The following is a 20,085-nucleotide window of genomic DNA, read 5'->3' on the forward strand; positions in this document are numbered from 1 at the left end:
AACCAATATTAATATTGTGAAATGCATACATAGAGGCTGTTTCCGACTATTTTAATTAGCCATATAGACACTATGTGGTTTTATCAATATTTTCTAAAGAATTTTTTAAGGTATATGCATTTGCCATCCCCTACCATATCATCTACATTCATATTTTGTATACCTGCTTTTTCTATGAGTATTCGCACTAGGTGGAGCATATTTAATTTTATGCGCATAATTTGTCTTTATATTCATATTTGTATTTGATTTTATTTATATTAAAATGCTAAATTGCTTTTTAATATTAGCATAATAAAGTTATAGTTTTTAACCTTTCTAATTATTTTCAATATTATAACCTATTTATGTGAGGTATACATTATGGCCGTCCTTTTCTTTTTCTTCTTTAAACGTATGGGAGGGTGAGGGTGGATGTTCAATCCAAGAGTTAAACAGGTGTTTGATAATACACACTATGTATGACAGCTAGACTGGGTGGGCGGTAACCCTGACGAAGAAGCACGTTTTGCCTTCGAAACGCGTAGGTTTTTTGGCCCCAGCTAGGCTCCGTAGCCTTAGCCTGTGACGTCACACGATGTCAGTGCAGGACAGTGTCGGCCCCCATTCAGTCGTGCATCCAAGACGCTACCGGCCGTAGCAGTCCTGGCTCTGCCCGGCTCTATTCACTACTTGCACTCCAGTCAGCTGAGCTCATTCACCTCATCCTCCCAGCCTGTCACATACCTATCCAGCGTCTCTGTGGATCATTCACTGTGATCGGCACAGCACCTTCAATCAGCAGAGTTAGGGAAAGTCTGCATAAGTTCTGTCAGGCTCATTAGTGAATCTTGCTGGCATGGTAGATCTGTATCTCCTGCACACTCTGAGTATCAGGTTTATTTGTGAAAGGCAGGACGTTTAAGCTGAGTTCACACATGGCGTTCTTTTCGCGTTTCCGCGGCGGTTTTAACCACGCGATTTTGCCACGAAAACGTGAAAAATAAGCATCCCATGCATTCCTATGGGATTCCGCAATGCTGTGCTAATGCTGCGGTTTTTACCGCAACGGAATCGCTTTGCGGTAAAAAACGCAGCATGCTCATTAATTTTGCGGAATCGCGGCGATCCCGCACCCATAGGTATGCATTGTTCTGCTTACTTTCTGCATGTGGCTGTGCCCACCATGCGAAAAGTAAGCAGAACAATTGCAGGATGGTACCCACGGTCCGGAGGAGAGGAGACTGTCCTCTGGGCTTTGGGTACCATATCCCTGTAAAAAATAGAATTTAAAATAAAAAATATTGTTATTCTCACCTTCCGACGTCCCGCGCAGCCTTCCCGCCTCTCTCCACGCTCCCGTTCCCAGTACTCCTTTGCAAAAATTCCCGCTATGACGTCTGTTCTCGCGGGATCGCGAAGTCTCGCGGTCATTCGCGCAACGGCATCGCGAATTACCGCGAGAACGTACGTCATCGCTGGCATTTTCGCAAAGGATTACTGGGAACGGGAGCATTTAGAGAGGCGGGAAGGCTGCGCGGGACGTCGGAAGGTAAGAATAACACCATTTTTTATTTATTTTTTAAATTTTATCTTTTACTACTGATGCTGCATAGGCGGCCTCAGTAGTAAAAAGTTGGTCACACTTGTCAAACACTATGTTTGACGAGTGTGACCAACCTGTCAATCAGTTCTCCAAGCGATGCTACAGATCGCTTGGAAAACGCTAGCATTTTGCAAGCTAATTACGCTTGCAAAATGCTAGATTTTCCGCGGCAATTTAAAATGCAATTTTCCCGCGGAATGGAATTCCGGAACTCTCGCGGTAATTTCCGCGAGAGTTCCGCTACGTGTGAACCCAGCCTTTTACTTTCATCATTACTGAATCTTCCTCTGCTATTTGGAGCTCGGTACCTTCCTCTATCAAATCATATGCATATATTATACACAATCATCAGCACTGACTAATCACAGGCATTAAGCGTATTAATGTTGGAGGGCCATATCAGTAATATGTCATTAGCCCCATTGATATTGTGATCGTGTCACGTAAATGATTTGTTATAAAAAAAAAAAAATAGTTTGCAAATTCCTATGGTTATGATATATGTATGTATGTTATACAGCTGGTGAAAGAAGTGTTGAACACTTCACCAATTTTATAAGTAAATATATTTATAAAGGTGCTATTGACATGAAATTCTCACAAGATCCATCCCATCCACATAGACAAAGACATCAAACCATGGATGTCCAAAAATTAAGTTGTGTAATAATGAGAATTGACACAGGGAAAAAGTAGTTGGGTCGCCCTACCAGGGCTGTGGGGTACTCGGTATCGGGCCGATCTCTCAGAGGGGATTGTGACAGCAGCGGTGACCCGGTCCGTGGCCCTGGGCGCCCATGAAAAAGGGGATTGAGTGATGGGAATAAAGTTTATGATTGATTCGTGACGCCACCTGTGGTGTTCGGCAATGAAGATGTTAAGCCGACGCTGCAGACAGATCCTCTGGGACAGATGGTGGGGTGCAGCAGTGATGCTATAGCCCTCCACAGGCAGGGCTGTAGTCCCAGGGCAGTGTAGCGTAATGTTTAGGAAGAAGGTGCAGTGTTTGGCACAGAGATGTAGCAGTGTGGAGGATGTTGCAGGAAGGAGGCGAGGACACAACAGGGTGCAGTTTCTTTACCTTTACTTGGCAAACGCAGTCCAGGGTCCTGATTACAGATGGCACAGGAGCAGGCTAGCCTGGAAGCAACTCAGGGATCTCTCTATCAGATGGGTTGTGTAGTCTCCTTCCTAGCGCTGGCTTGAGGTACATCCAGTACTATGTTACACTGAAGTTCCTCCTTCTTATCTTCTCTCAGAACTACCTCGTATGGCAGACAGCTGTAGCCCTTTATCTCACTTGGCTCACCGGTCGCTGTTGTGCGTCCGAGTATTAGTTGGGTATAGAGCATTTAGAGCTTCCTATTCCTCTGGTTTCTGTTGCAGGACCTTCAGTATCCATACAACCGTCGAGACCAGGCTCCAGATTATGCGCTCTCACTGGGAGGGAGCTCTCTGTCCTCAGCTCAACCTCCAGCTTCTCACCATGCATCTACACACGTTGCCCTCCACACACTAACTATTTCCCTTTCTGGCCCTCAGAGCGCGCTCCTCCCCCAATCCTGGTTCAGAGCTCCCTCTGCTGGCCTGAAGTGGGAACTGTGTTGCATGTAAATGATTAACTGCTAGAGAGACCCTTCCTTGCTTCCAAGCATGACATCACCCTCCCTGGAGGAAGGCAATGCCACTGTGGCGACCATACTCCTGGGGGCGCCACATTCCCCCCTAGTGCAAGTCAGCACTCCTGGGCTGATGAAAAACATGAATAACAAATGACAAATAAACAATATGAAGGTTACAAGATTTGAAAAATGTACACAAACCAAAAGCTCCAAAAATAGTCCTATGATGATAAGTCCAAGCATCAATGTCCATGGTCCATTCCTGGGCAAATGGTGATCTATTTACAAGTTGATTTTGACCACACAAGTCCTGTGGTCCAATGTCCATAAAAACAAAGCTGGAAAGTTCAAAGGAAACTCTTAGGCCGGTTTCACATTAGCGCTTTTTCAGCGCACGCACGGCTGGGGGTAGCTCCGCCCCCGAGCCGGCTCTCTGCCCGGCGTGCCCGCCCCTTGCTTGTAGCGCCGCCTACTAGCGGACAGCGGCGCCTGCGATCGGCGCACCCTATCTTTAGCATAGGGTGCGCAGATCGTGCGCAGGCCGTGCGCTAGTTGCGCTTTGACCTGCGCTGCGCACTTTTGACGGTGCGCCGTGCGCGCCAAAATCCGAAAAGTTTGATTTTGGCGCGCACGGCGCACCGTCAAAAGTGCGCAGCGCAGGTCAAAGCGCAACTAGCGCACGGCCTGCGCACGATCTGCGCACCCTATGCTAAAGATAGGGTGCGCCGATCGCAGGCGCCGCTGTCCGCTAGTAGGCGGCGCTACAAGCAAGGGGCGGGCACGCCGGGCAGAGAGCCGGCTCGGGGGCGGAGCTACCCCCGGCCGTGCCTGCGCTTAAAAAGCGCTAATGTGAAACCGGCCTTACAGATTATCTGTTGGCACAAACTTGAAAACAGTTACATACAGTATATAAATGTACAGGTTAACATTACTTTAACTTATTTACACACGATATCTGATGGGCGGTATACCTTGTGTAGTACGGGCAGACCTGCGTAACACTGGTGTGACTGGGAATCTTACTGGTTGTGTGATGCTAACTACTGGTGTAGTGTGTAATGTACTGGATACACTACTGGTGGTTCTGCATGGCACAGGGATACTAGATTGTCTGCGAGCTCTTAGACTCACCATGAGTATAACAGATTCACCACTGGCAGGGTGAGGACTCTCTGGCTCCACTGCTGGTATGGCATCTGCTACCTGAACTTCCTGAATCTCAGAGTTCTCTTGAGTCACTTCTTGTACTACCAGTTGGGGAAATGTCAACACTGGCACCACTATTGCATTATTTACTTTAGTCCAACTTGCAGGGAATTCTCCAAGTATGGTGCTGACCTTTTCTTCTTCTATGGGTTGGATGTTATTTTGTTCTTCCATTCTTTCTCTTAACTGATCAGGGCATAATTTCAAATGATCCCTTGATACTGCTGCTGAGGTTTCTCCTCCATCTTTACTAATAAGGCACACCTTGGTATTATCAAAATTTGAGGGTAGAATGGTGAAGGGTTCAGCTTCCCATTGGTCATCCAATTTATGCATTCTTCTTTTCCTCTTGAGGACTCGTTCTCCTGGTGATAAGGGGACCGCAGGTGCATGCTGGTTGTAGTGCCTTTCTTGTTTTTGCCTTGCCTGAGCTAGACTCTTCTCCACACACTCTTGTACTCTTCTGTACTGTTGCTGCCTCTGTGTCCCAGTCAGCATCTGGTGACGTCACCTCAGGTGTAAGTACTCCCATGTCCAAATCAATAGACAGTTTACCAGGCCTCGCTCTCATTAGGTAGGCTGGATTGCAGTTGGTGGAATTCACAGGAATGTGGTTGTAGAGGTCTACCAGATCTGGCAACTTTTCTGGCCACAGATTCCTCTCCTCCAAAGGCAAGGTCTTCAGTAGGTCAATCACTACCTGGTTCATATTTTCGCACATGCCATTGGTCTGTGGATGGTATGGTGTTGTCCAGATCTTCTTACAACCATACAAGTTACAGAATTCCTGGAACACTTCTGCCTCAAAGGCGGGACCTTGATCTGTAAGCACTCGCTCAGGATATCCATGTGGTCTACAGAAGTGCTGTTGGAAGGCTCTGGCGGCTGTCCTGGCTGTTTGATCTTTGACAGGCACAACTACCAGGAATCTTGAGTAGTGGTCCACAATGGTAAGAGCATAGATGTGGCCTGACCGGCTTGGGACCAGCTTCACATGGTCCAGGGCGACCAACTCGAGTGGCTGTTTGATTACTATTGGCTGCAGAGGAGCTCTCTGGCTGTTTCGATCCTTTCTGCGCAGGTTACATTGTCCACACTCCCGGCACCACTTTTCAGTGGCTTTTCTCATACCAGCTCAGTAGAATCTCTCCCGGAGCAATGCTTCCAACTTCTTCCATCCGAAGTGGCCAGCTCCATTGTGGTATGCTTCCAAGACCATTGATGCCTCTCTCTTTGGGACTACTACCTGCCAGACCAGCTCATGAGTGCTGGCATTGATACTCCTCTGACACAGCTTTCCTTCATAGATGAACAGCCGACCTCTTTCCTTCCACAACTGCTGGGTTTCTTCAGGAGCATCCGACTCTGGGCGTGAGTCAGCTTGTGACAGTAGCTCCTTCACCAGGCGGACTGCGGAGTCATCATCCTGAGTTTCTGCCCAGTCATGATGGGGCAATGGATTTAGGGTGACCTCTTTCAAGCCAGACCGTCTGTTTCTCACTCCTTGAGCACATTGGGCCGCAAGTGGCCGGTGGAAGGGAGGTAACTCTATTTCTTCAAGAGCCTCAGGGTCTTCTGCATCTGGCAGATTAGGCATTCTGGACAGCGCATCAGCATTGGCATTCTTGTGCCCTGCTCGGTACTTGATGGTAAATTCATAAACAGCCGAGCCATCCATCGTTGCTCCAGTGCGCCTAGCTTGGCAGTTTCCAAGTGAGTCAACGGGTTGTTGTCTGTGAAGATGGTGAACTTGGCTGAAGCTAGGTAATGCTTGAATCTTTCAGTCACAGCCCAGACTATGGCGAGGAACTCCAGCTTGAAGGAACTGTAGTTGTCAGAGTTCCTTTCAGTGGGACGAAGCTTCCTGCTGGCGTAGGAGATCACTCTTTCTTTGCCATTCTGTACCTGTGACAGTACTGCTCCCAGTCCCACGTTGCTGGCATCAGTATACAACACAAATGGTTTGTCATAATCTGGGTAGGCCAGAACTTCATCTCCTGTGAGAGCCATCTTCAGTCGGGTGAAGGACCTCTCCAACTCCTCAGTCCATTCAAATGTGGAATTCTTCTGTTTGGCTTTCTTGGACTGCCCCACCAGAAGATTTTGCATAGGAGTGGCTATTTCAGTGAAGCCTTTGATGAACCTTTGGTAGTAGCCTACGAACCCGAGGAATTGGCGTACTTCATGGAGGTTGCTGGGCTTCGGCCAGTCCCGGATGACTGTGACCTTGTCAGGATCTGGTGCCACACCTTCTGCACTCACCGAGGTACTGTACCTTGGGCTTCAGGAGGTGGCATTTGGAGGGCTTCACCTTCAGGCCAAAGTTGGACAAGGCTTCAAACACCTCAGCCAGGTGCTCCAGATGGTCTTCATAAGTCTTGGAGAAAACAATGACATCATCAAGGTACAACAGGACTGTCTCAAAGTTCATGTGTCCCAGGCAGCACTCCATCAGCCGTTGAAATGTTCGTGGGGCGGTGCAGAGCCCGAATGGCATATAGTTGAACTCACAGAGACCCATTGGGGTGGTAAATGTTGTTTTCTCCTTGTCTGCCTCTGCCACAGTAATCTGCCAATACCCACTAGTGAGATCTAAGGTGGAAAAGTAGTTAGCAGTTTTAAGTGCAGCTAATGATTCCTCAATCCTAGGTAATGGGTAGGCATCTTTATGTGTAATGCTGTTAATTTTTCTGTAATCAACACACATTCTCATGTTACCATCCTTTTTCTTTACAAAAACTATTGGAGCTGCCCAGGGGCTACAACTGTCTCTGATAACCCCAGCTTCCTTCATCTCTCTCAACATACCTTTAGCACATTGGTATTGTGTTGGGGGTATAGGCCGATATCTTTCTTTTATGGGTGGATGATCTCCGGTTGGGATATGATGTTGAACCCCTTTTGCCTTCCCAAAATCTAGGGGGTGTTTACTGAATACCCGCTCATATTCCTGGGTCACCCTGTAAACCCCATTTTTCTGGTATGAAGGTGTAGAGTCAGTCCCCACCTGCAGTTGCTGGCACCACTCCTCTAGCTGCTTTCCAGAGCCATTGTCCTCCACCTGGTCGGATGAGACCAAGGGCTCTGCTGCCTGCATTGCATTATTACTAACAGTGAGCAGCTTAGCAACTGTGGCGTACCGAGGTATTATGGCCTCCTCCTCCCCACAATTCAAAAGGCGTACAGGTACTCTCCCTTTACGTACATCAACTACCCCTCTGGCTGTCTGGACAGTGGGCCTGCTATCAGAATATACTGGTTCTACCAATGCCTGGTAATCCTTCCCTCTGAGGCCTATGGCTGCCCGACACCAAATCAACATTTCACATCTGGGGGGTATTGCAATGGGGAAAGCATCACTCACTCTGACGCTACCAATTTCTCCGCCAGAGAGTTCTACCTGTTGTCTTTGCATCAGGGCCTTGATCTCCTTCTGCAGGACTCGTTGTTCACTGGAACCAGCAGCCTCAGCCACCTGTTGCAACAAGACAATAACCTCGGAAAGACAATTTTCAATGACATTTGTACCAAGAGTCATCATGTGATTACATTCTCGTCGATCAATATCCACAACTATCAGACCTTGAGATTTCAACTCCACCCTCCCCACTTTAACAGTAATTTCTTTACATTCTAGTTGTGGTAAAGACTGACCATTACTGGCAACTACTGTTAATTCATCACTTGGGCCACGGGTGTGTTCAGAGTCAGCCCAATACCGCTTGTAGAGGATATAGGGCATAGTGGTCACCTGGGAGCCAGTGTCCAGCAAAGCATTCATGGGGATGCCGTCAATCACCCCTGGAAGGATTGGTCTCCCTCCCACATACTTTGCTCGCCAGCTCCTTGGGCCTTGTGATCCTACTCCTGGGGGTTGGCCCTCTGCCCCAGGGGTTGCTCGTTTAAAGCAGGGGTCCCCAACCGCCAGTCCGCGGCCCAGCACCGGGCCGCTGCAGTGCCCTTGCCGGTCCGCGGATACAAGGGGAGCCAGGGGCGGTCAGTGGGGTAGCGGGGGCTGGGGCAGCACGCAGCAATTCTTAAACTGCCCTCATGTGTATCGGCGGCCAGGGAGCGATCCAAGCAGCTCCGCTGCCTGCAATAGGGAATAGCAGGAGCGGAGCTGCAAGGACCCGTCCAGCTTCCTGCCCGCCGCCCGCGCTTCCTGTCTCTGACTGACACAGAGAGGAGCGCGCCGCTGCTGTGTCAGAGCGAGGAAGCGCGGGCGATGCTGCGACAGGTGAGAGGAGAGAGGTGGTGTGTGTATGTATGTCTGTCTGTGTGTGTACATGTGTGTGTTTGTCTGTGTTCGTGTAGGTGGAGCCTGGCCCTGGAGGAGATGGGGACATGAGGAGAAGACCGTGATGGGGAGAGAAGGCCATGATGCCTGGGGTAATGGAAGAAGGCCATGATGGGGGTGATGGAGAGAAGGCATTGATGGGAGTGATGGAGAGACGTCAGTGATGGGGTGAAGGCAATGATGGGGAGAAGGGAGTGATGGGGTGAAGGCAATGATGGAGAGACGGCAGTGATGGGGTGAAGGCAATGATGGAGAGATGGCAGTGATGGGTAGAAGGGAGGAATCAGGCAAGGATGGGGGTGATGGAGCACTCATTCAAAACCTATGGTGAGTTGAGTCACATTATAAATCTTATTTAATTATAAGTATGCACTGCTACACTACAACCGCGTCCATAGCCCCACCCCCTTATGACCAAAGCCCTGCCCCTGCCACACCTCCATCCCCGCCCTGCCGGGCCATGGAAGAATGGTCTTGCTTGAAACCGGTCCCTGGTGCAAAAAAGGTTGGGGACCACTGGTTTAAAGGACAGAATCTTGCAAGCTGACCTGCCTTGTAGCAGCGACGACAGATGGGACGTCCGTCCTGGTCATAGCGGTCGTTGTTCCTCCCTCGGAGTGGCAGGGCTCTCCTCTTCCGGAGCCACGGGACATCCTCTGGACTGGAAGCAAGCTGGATCTTCTCTTTGGAGGACACCTGCAGGGACTGCACGGTTTTAGTAAGTGCAGCCATACCCTTGGTCAACTCCTGGACCTGAAGACGCAGCTCTTCAGTTGGATCTTTATCCAGAGTCTGTGCATCAGCCTCCACAGGGATGGAAGGAAAAGATGTTGCTTCCTGATGGTAGGTGATCGCTGGGCACCTAGGGGGCGCTGGACGGCTATCAGTTGATTCCTGCAGTACCCGAATAGCCCTATCCTTAAAATCAGCAAAGTCCAGGTCAGGGTCTTGTAGGGTTATGATGCGCAGCTGTGGTCTGTGGTTACTGGATAGGAGTCCTTCAATGAACTGTTCCTTTAACAGCTTGTCTTCCTCTTTCACACTGTCAGGATCTATTTGTTTTACTGCTCGCAGCGCCTCCTGCAGGTTAAGAGCATAGTCCCATATACTGTCCTGCACTTTCTGTTTGCATCCAAAGAACGTCATCTTGATTTCAGCTGCGGGCGGGTGTCAAAGGTGCTTTTTAGCTTGGCCAAAATCTTTTTAACAGTCTCTTTATCAGTGTCCTGTCAGGCTTTTACTACTCTCTGTGCTGCACCTGTTAGCTACCCAATCAGGATGTTCACCTTCTGGCTTTCAGATAGAGGATACACCTCAAACAAACTGCACAGTCTCTCTTTAAATTCACTCAGGGTATGTGACTCACCCGAGTACTGCGGTAGCCAGGCCGCTCCCGGTATGTAGGGCATGGACCGCGGCATTATGGGGACCGCTGCGGTGGGCGCTATCGGCGCCGCAGCCACATCGGATCCATCATCTTGCGGCGCTGAGCAGTTGGCGGCGGCGTCCGCCGCTGCATTGCTGCGTGGCGCAGACATTCTCTTCCCCCCTAGTTAACGTTAGCCAGGGCCGGGGGTTGTGTGAGCTTACTGGCGGCCGCTTCGCAGGCCCGATGCTCCGTGCTCTAGGCCTCAGCTCCTCCCACTTCTCGCGCTTTTTCCTCTTCCCGCGCGGGACTTCACTGCTTCGCGCTCTCCGGCAGGCTCCTCCCACGAAGGCCTGCCCCTTTTCTTCCCGCGCACGCCAATCAGCGGGCAGGGCTGTAGTCCCAGGGCAGTGTAGCGTAATGTTTAGGAAGAAGGTGCAGTGTTTGGCACAGAGATGTAGCAGTGCGGAGGATGTTGCAGGAAGGAGGCAAGGACACAACAGGGTGCAGTTTCTTTACCTTTACTTGGCAAACGCAGTCCAGGGTCCTGATTACAGATGGCACAGGAGCAGGCTAGCCTGGAAGCAACTCAGGGATCTCTCTATCAGATGGGTTATGTAGTCTCCTTCCTAGCGCTGGCTTGAGGTACATCCAGTACTATGTTACGCTGAAGTTCCTCCTTCTTATCTTCTCTCAGAACTACCTCGTATGGCAGACAGCTGTAGCCCTCTGTCTCACTTGGCTCACTGGTCGCTGTTGTGCCTCCGAGTCTTAGTTGGGTATAGAGCATTTAGAGCTTCCTATTCCTCTGGTTTCTGTTGCAGAACCTTCAGTATCCATACAACCGTGGAGACCAGGCTCCAGATTATGCACTCTCACTGGGAGGGAGCTCTCTGTCCTCAGCTCAACCTCCAGCTTCTCTCCACGCGTCTACACACGTTGCCCTCCACACACTAACTATTTCTCTTTCTGGCCCTCAGAGCGCGCTCCTCCCCCAATCCTGGTTCAGAGCTCCCTCTGCTGGCCTGAAGTGGGAACTGTGTTGCATGTAAATGATTATCTGCTAGAGAGACCCTTCCTTGCTTCCAAGCATGACATCACCATCCCTGGAGGAAGGCAATGCCACTGTGGCGATCATACTCCTGGGGGCGCCACATAGTGAACACACTTTCTGATATTTATGTATTACTTTGTACAAAAGCCTTTGTTGATGATGACAGCTTCAATACGTCTCCTGTATGGAAAAACTAGTCTCATGCATTGCTCAGGTGTGATTTTGGCCCATTCTTCCACACATACACTTTCCAAATCCTGAAGGTTCCATGGGCTCCTTCTATGAACTCTGTGCTTTAGTTCCTTCCATACATTTTCTATTAGATTCGGGTCAGGTATTTGCCTGGGCCCTTCTAGCCGCTTTTTTTTTTCTCTCTGAAACCAATTGAGAATTTACTTGGCTTTGAGTTTGGGATTGTTGTCTTGCTGAAATGTCCACCCTCATTTCATCTTCATCATTCTTTTAGATGGCAGCAGATTTTTTTCAATAATGTCTCTGTACGTTTAACGTCTGTTCATACTTCCTTCAATAATATGAAGTTTGTCAGTGCAATATTCTGAAAATCGGCCCACACCATTATGTTTCTACCTCCAAATTTCACTATTGGTATTGTGTTTTGGGAGTAATATGCAGTGCCTTTTGGCCTCTAAACATGGTGTGTATTACAGCATCCAGAGAGTTTAATTTTGGTCTCATCTGACTTTACTATATTCTCCCATTATTTCACAGGTTTGTCTAAATGTTATTGAGCAAACAGGCTTGAGAGGTTGAGTGCATTACTTATAGCTTTCTTTGAAACAATTGTGCTTGCCGATTCCAGGTCTTTTTGTAGCTCTCCACAGGTGGTTGGGTCTTGGACCACTCTTCTTATAATTATTTTTCACTCCACGGTGTGAAATCTTGCTTGGAGCACCTGTTCGTGGCTGATTTATGATGAAATTATGTTCTTTTCACTTCCGAAATATGGCCCCAACAGTGCTCACTGGAGCCTTCAGTAGTTTATCAATTCTTCTGTAACTAATGCCATCAGTATGTTTTGCAACAATAAGGTTGCAAAGGTCTTGAGACAGCTCACTGATTTTACTCATCATGGGATGTTTCTTTTGTGGCACCTTAGTAAGGAGACACCTTTTTATAGGCCAACAGTTGAACGAGCTGATATTTTTCACTAAGTGGCAGGATTGCTAATTATTGATATATTTCAGCTGGTGTCATGATTTTACATGACTATTTGCATCTTTTTTGCTTCATTTATTCAATATTTTTCCCTGTATCATTTCTCATTATTACACATATGAAAAATATTCAGAATTGAGAGTCCTCAGTGGTTGATACCTTTTAATGGCTAACTGAAAAGATGGTAACATCTTTCCTATTACACATATGGACACCTATGGTTTGAATTCTTTGCCTGTGTGGATTGGATGGGTTGTTACCAACGTCGGGTGATAATTTCATGTCAGTAGCATCTTTAGAAATATATTTACATAAAAAATTGGTTACTTGTTCAAAACTTATTTCACCCGCTGTATATCATAACCATAGGATTTCTCAAACTGTATTAAAGCCATTGAAAGAGTTAGGGAGAATCTAGGACTACATGTAGAGTGGCCCTGTGGTGACTATAAAGCTTATCTGTGAAGTCAAATATTGGGTGTACATTTAATTTTCTTGTTCACATTCCTTGCATATGCTATGTATATAGAGAGTATGGGTGCATGAACCACTAATGTATATATCTGGTGCCTCATTTTCTCGCTTTAGTGTGCCGTGCTGTACACAACCATTGGTGGCCAGAGACGTCTGCTGGTGCATAACATCAGTTTGAGCTGCAGCTCACAACATGCAGATATATACAAGAGCTGTGAAACTGATGCCCTTATAAACTTCTTTGCAAAATCAGGTAAATGTTGAAAGCTGCCTCCTTAACTGAAGTGATGGCACGGTTCAGAATCGTTATACATTATGTAACACCATTGTTGCCTTACAGCTTACAAGGCAATCCTGCATCATCCTTTGAAGACAGTCCGTGAGGTTTTGATAAATCAGACAGCCCACATTCTAGCCTGCTACAGGAAGAACTGCGCTAGCCCTTCAGCTGTTAGTCAGGTATGTAACAAGGATGTCTCTTTCCTTGGTATCACTTTTTTAAGTGGGGGAAACTTTTTTTGGCATGTATTCCAGAAGCTTTCCTGGTTTTCCTATGTAAAAACCTCTGGACCCACATAGGAGGTCTCACGTAGGCATTACACCAGATTTTCTTAAAAATCAACATGATTTTTTAAGAAAATTGTATGTAGTCAATGTTACATCTAGTGCGCATGATGTTTTTTGTTCTGTCTTTCCTCTGCTCTTTAATAAAATTACGAGACGTAGATAATACACAGACTTAACAAGCAGTGTCGGACTGGGGTACCTAGGGCCCACAGGCTGAATTGACTTTTGGGGCCCACACTAAAGCCTTATGCAGATAACTCTTACGTGTTACAGTAGACAGTATATAGTGTTTAGCATAAGTGTACAGGTAATACAGTGATCACTGTTGACTTTCTACACAGGAGCTCTGTAGATTGTATTAACTATACACTATATACAGTGATTACCAGTGGCAGTATATATAGGAGCTCTGTTGATAGTGTGTAGTGTAAGTTAACTAGTAAATCCAGTGACTCACCAGCAACATATCAAATTGAAGTCATTCCTCTTTTCTTGTCTTTTATCTGACCCAGATCACTATGGCTTCTTTCAGCCATGACTTGTTGATTGCGTCTAGAGCATCCTTCCTGCTTTTCCCCCTACTTCTTTTATGCCTTCATACATCTGGGACATCAAAACCTGTGGGACCATAATTTATTAATTAGTAATGTATGAGACCAACAGAGGGGGGCATTGTTAATGCATGAGGCCACAATGGAGGCATTGTACTCCATTGTGGCCCTATACATTAATAAAGTCTCTACTTGTGGCCCCATATAGTATAATGTCCCCCATTTTTCTCATCACACTGTATAATTTCCTCGTTCTTGCCTCCATGCGGTATAATGTTCCTACACTGGGCTCCACACAGTATAATGTCCCCCATTTTTCTCATCACACTGTATACCGTATTTTCCGGCGTATAAGACGACTTTTTAACCCCTGAAAATCTGCTTAAAAGTCGGGGGTCGTCTTATACGCCGGATGTCGTCTTATACACCGAGTGCATATGGGGGGAGTGGTCCCGATGAACAAGGGAGGGTGTAAGTGGTGTTATCATCCCCCTTTTACCTCATTGGTGGCAGCGGTGCGGCGGCGGCTCCTCTTTGTCCAGCGTGGGGGCGCTGTGCTGGGGGGCGGCTGCGGCGGCTCTCTGTCCAGCGTCGGGGCTCCTCCGGCATTTCCCCAAAGCCTGGAGGCCCAGGCAGCTCCATTGCTGCGATGTGGTGGCCGCCGGGAAAATGGCCGCCGGAGCCCGCGCGAGCTCAGATTCAGATCTCGTCCCGAGATCTCGGGAGATGAGATCTGAATCTGAGCATAGATGGGCTCTGGCGGCCATTTTCAAGGAGGCCACCGCATCACGGCAATGGAACTGCCTTGGCCTCCGGGCATTGGGGAAATGCTGGAGGAGCCCCGACGCTGGACAGAAAGCCTCCGCAGCCGCCCCCAGCACAGCGCCCCCACGCTGGACAAAGAGGAGCCGCCGCCGACCCCCAGCACAGAGACCCGCAGACAGCACCGCTGCCACCAATGAGGTAAAAGGGGGATGATAACTCCACGTACACCCTCCCTTTGTCATCGGGACCACTCCCCCGCACCCGGCATATAAGATGACACATGGCATATAAGTAGACCCCCGACTTTTAAGAAAATTTTCTATTTTAGCTGGAAAAGTTGGGGGGGTCGTCTTATACGCCGCAAAATACGGTAATTTCCTCGTTCTTGCCTCCATGCGGTATAATGTTCCTACTCTGGTCTCCACACAGTATAATGTCCCCCTTGCTGGTTTCATTGTTGCTCTCATATTGTATAATGTCCCTCATTCTGGCCCCCTTACTATATAATGACCCCATTGTGGTCCCCATATAGTATAGTGTTCTCTTTCTTGCCCCTATATACTATATTATTATGTCTCTGGCACCTGTAAAGTACAGTCATATGTTAAAGTTTGGGCACCCCTATTAATGTTAACCTTTTTTCTTTATAACAATTTTGGTTTTTGCAATAGCTATGTCAGTTTCATATATCTAATAACTGATGGACTCAGTTATATTTCTGAATTCAAATGAGGTTTATTGTACTAACAGAAAATGTGCAATCTGCATTTAAACAAAATTTGACCGGTGCAAAAGTATGGACACCCTTATCATTTTCTTGATTTGAACACTCCTAACTACTTTTTACTGACTTCCTGAAGCACTAAATTGGTTTTGTAACCTCATTGAGCTTTGAACTTCATAGCCAGGTGTATCAAATCATGAGAAAAGGTATTTAAGGTGGCCACTTGCAAGTAGTTCTCCTATTTGATTCTCCTATGAAGAGTGGCATCATGGGCTCCTCAAAACAACTCTCAAATGATCTGAAAACAAAGATTATTCAACATAGCTTTTCAGGGGAAATATACAAAAAGTTGTCTCAGAGATTTAACCTGTCAGTTTCCACTGTAAGGAACATAGTAAGGAAATGGAAGAACACACGTACAGTTCTTGTTAAGCGCAGAAGTGGCAGGCCAAGAAAAATATCAGAAAGGCAGAGAAGAAGAATGGTGAGAACAGTCAAGGACAATCCACAGACCACCTCCAAAGACCTGCAGCATCATCTTGCTGTAGATGGTGTCACTGTGCATCGGTCAACAATACAGCGCACTTTGCACAAGGAGAAGCTGTATGGGAGAGTGATGCGAAAGAAGCCGTTTCTGCAAGCACGCCACAAACAGAGTCGCCTGAGGTATGCAAAAGCACATTTGGACAAGCCAGTTACATTTTGGAAGAAGGTCCTGTGGAGTGATGAAACAAAGATTGAGTTGTTTGGTCATACAAAAGGGCGTTATGCATGGAGGCTAAAAAACACAGCATTCCAAGAAAAACACTTGCTACCCACAGTAAAATTTGGTGTAGGTTCCATCATGCTTTGGGGCTGTGTGGCCAATGCCAGCACCGGGAATCTTGTTAAAGTTGAGGGTTGCATAGATTCAACTCAGTATCAGCAGATTCTTGACAATAACGTGCAAGAATCAGTGACGAAGTTGAAGTTACGCAGGGGATGGATATTTCAGCAAGACAAAGATCCAAAACACCGCTCCAAATCTACTCAGGCATTCATGCAGAGGAACAATTACAATGTTCTGGAATGGCCATCCCAGTCCCCAGACCTGAATATCATTGAACATCTGTGGGATGATCAATCAATCAATCAAATTTATTATCGCCAAGTACATATTACATATATACAAGGAATTCTTTGTGGCAAAGAGGCAACATAATATATAACAACAGATACAACAAGTAACATCTAACAAGACAGATACAGTATATAGTCTACACATGACGATTTAATTGTTGAACAGAGAGTGGATAGAAGCTGTTCATATGGCGGTTGGTGCTGCATTTGGGGACTCTGAAGCGACGTCCTGAAGGGAGTAGTTGGAATGAGGAGTGTCCCGGGTGAGAGGGATCGGATGAAATTTTCAATGCGTGGGATCGAATACTCTTATCATAAAGATCCTGGATTTTAGGCAGGGGGAACCTATAATTCTCTCTGCTGTTCTGAAAGTCCTTTGTAAGCGGAGTTTGTCATGCGCAGTGGCTCAGAGAGGAACAAATCACAGATCTGATGACAGCATTAAAGAATAAGATCAGCAGATTCTTAGACAAACCATATCTTTTCAGCTGACGCAGGAAGAACATCCTCTGTTGTGCTTTTCTTATAACAGCATCCACGTTTTTCCCCCATTCAAGATCATGAGAGATGATAACACCAAGGAATTTGGTCTCTGTGACCCTAAGAACCACTTCGTCATGGATGTAGATTGGAAGCGGGCTGTCCATGCTCAGCGACCATCAAACTTAACTGAACTGGAATTGTTTTGTAAACAGGAATGGTCACAAATACCTTCATCCAGGATCCAGGAACTCATTAATAGCTACAGGAAGCGACTAGAGGCTGTTATTTTTGCAAAAGGAGGATCTACGAAATATTAATGTCACTTTTATGTTGAGGTGCCCATACTTTTGCTCCGGTCAAATTTTGTTTAAATGCAGATTGCACATTTTCTGTTAGTACAATAAACCTCATTTGAATCCAGAAATATAACTGAGTCCATCAGTTATTAGATATATGAAACTGAAATAGCTGTTGCAAAAAACAAAATTGTTATAAAGAAAAAAGGTTAACATTAATAGGGGTGCCCAAACTTTAACATATGACTGTATAATGTTCCCCATGCTGTGCAATGTACTCTTCCCTGGCCTGTACATAGTATAATGTTCTCTTTGCATATTAATGTGAAAAAAAACATGATTCTACTGATCTGCTTCCGCTTCCTGCTGCTTCTTCCTCCTTCATCGCACATCGCAACATCAGTTGTCTCCCTGATGGTATTGCATAATGGAAAAGTATCTGCCTGTCTTTCTCCACTTTAGGAAAAGTGATTGTCCTTACTTTAATCATGTCCTAGCTATAATCTTTTGAGTCGGTGAGGGCAAGATAGAAAATGACCACTTTATTGTGCCGTATTAGCGTTTGCTATTGGTACACAACCACCCGGATAGCCCTAATGAAAGCATATCACTGTTACTATTAGATTTCAGGAATTAGCTATAATCAGTTGAGTGAGAGAGAAAATAGTATTCAATTACCGTACTTGTTTTCTTTTCGGTAGGGAGTTTTTTCTGCATACACCTAAACTAACTACTACCATATCGCTAATTGTTTTAGTATTTTTCACTGTTTGCTTATGTCATATTGTCTACAGGTTTTATAGTTATTAAAGTTAACGCTAAGGTTGACCTTTGAAACATTGGGAGATACTTATGTTGTAAGGATATAACAGCGCAGTCTATATGTAAATACATGAAATATATGTCCGTTCATAGCATCCACCATATATAACTGGCATATTTATATATACATACATATGTCACCTGTGCTTGGCGCCTAACCATCCTGTGTATCTATATACCTTCTGTAGTTGTGTTGTCTGGAAGCTTATTGCATTAAAGGTCGATTACTTAAGGCCCCGTCACACATAGCTGAGTCACAATTTTTGTGACACAACAGCGATCTCACCAGCGAGATCGCTGTGTGTGACAGCAATCAGCGACCGGCCCCCCTGCCGGAATCGCTGATCGCTGCAGGAAAGGCCAGGACTTTTTTTTGGTCGCTGGTCTCCCGCTGGCCACCACGCATCGCTGCGTGTGACAGGCGGGAGACCAGCAATCAGCTGGTTACTAACGTACACATCGGGTATCCAAGGGACGTGCGTCCCTTAGATACCCTATGTGTACGTTAGTTACCAGCACGCTGATGCAGGGAGCTGGTAACTAATGTACACATCAGGTATCAGAGGGACGCACGTCCCTTGGATACCCGATGTGTACCTTGGTTACCAGCTTCCTGCATCAGCGCGCTGGTTACTATCGTGCACAGCGACGCCGGGCGCTCGGCGCCGCTGTGCTGATTGCTGGTGAAGCTGTCTGTTTGACAGCTCACCAGCAATCACATAGCGATTCACCAGCGATCCTGACACATTGATATCGTTGTCAGGATCGCTGGTGAGTCGCTATGTGTGACTCCAGCCTTAGAATCTTATTTCCTAATCAGGCTAATCACTATTCAGCTTTTGCTGTACAGATGTTTTCCATGTCTTTTTGCTACATGTACAGTTGCGCAAGCTGCAAATGGTGCGTGACAGAATCTGTTTGAGGTATCTAAAGCTCTGTAAAAGTGAGAGATGAATCATTAAACACAGCGCAGCTGATTAGGATTTTGCCATCTCTATTCCTCAGCTCATCCTACCTGACTCCATGAAAGTGCTGCCAGTCTACATGAATTGCTTGTTAAAGAACGAGGTTTTGGTCAGCAGCCCAGAGATTGCTACTGATGAGAGGACATTTCAAAGGCAGCTGCTCATGTCCATGGATGTGGCCAGCTCACAGCTCTTTTACTATCCACTTCTTTTACCTTTAGTAAGTGATTATTTAATCATAGCAGCACGCAGGCTGGACTGCTAAAAGGTCACATATATGGCAAAGACTTGGGTTATAACTGCACTGTTGTGATCTTTATTTAGCACACAATGGACACCAAGAGTGACGTCATTCCCCCGGCTGTTCGCTGCTCAGAAGAACGTTTGTCTGATGGAGGAATATTCCTCTTGGCTAATGGAATAAGTATGTTCCTGTGGATGGGAGTCAGTTGTCCTCCAGATTTCATCCAAGGGGTTTTCAATGTCCCATCTTTTGCCCACATCACCCCAGAAGCTGTAAGTTATGCACATGATGGAACTGATTATGTGTAGTACTAATGGACCAAACATGGTGGGGAAGAACAAAATTGAACATTTTTACATAGACAAAAATTCTATGACATATTGATCTAGCATCACATCCACACTTCAGTTTCTGTTTTTTTATGTGCAAAAAATAACCATTTTTCTCCTATGTGGCATTCGTTTTGCTTCTGTTTTTAAAGGGAACCTGTCAGCAGGATTATGCACAGTAATCTACAGAGAGTGTCAGGTTGGCGCCATTATACTGATAAGGCCGGCGTGACACTAAACGTATGAAAAATCAGTCCGAGTCTCCCTTCCGAGAGTCGCACGAGTGTCATGCGAGTACAATCCGACTGCAGTGCGATTGCTATCTTATTGCAATTTGATTTTAAAATGAGCTATTACATACAGCAATTCTGTCATTTACACATCATTTTCAAATGAACTATTCATCAAAAAGCACACACACACACTATATATATATATAT

General features: G+C 46.4%; 1 protein-coding gene across 5 annotated transcripts in view; it reads left to right on the top strand.

Moving 5' to 3' along the window:
- Positions 1-20,085, top strand: part of SEC24D (SEC24 homolog D, COPII coat complex component) — a 177,895-nt gene that overhangs the window by 144,299 nt on the left and 13,511 nt on the right. For all 5 annotated transcript variants that reach the window (XM_073571857.1, XM_073571858.1, XM_073571856.1 and 2 more), the window contains exons 18-21: positions 12,895-13,033; positions 13,121-13,239; positions 19,113-19,292; positions 19,397-19,588. In XM_073571857.1, coding sequence (XP_073427958.1) covers positions 12,895-13,033; positions 13,121-13,239; positions 19,113-19,292; positions 19,397-19,588 — 630 coding nt within the window. The remainder of the gene's footprint in view (positions 1-12,894; positions 13,034-13,120; positions 13,240-19,112; positions 19,293-19,396; positions 19,589-20,085) is intronic.

Source organism: Dendrobates tinctorius, unplaced genomic scaffold, assembly GCF_039654945.1.
Source record: "Dendrobates tinctorius isolate UK_male_01 unplaced genomic scaffold, ASM3965494v1 ptg000030l, whole genome shotgun sequence".
NCBI lineage: Eukaryota > Metazoa > Chordata > Amphibia > Anura > Dendrobatidae > Dendrobates > Dendrobates tinctorius.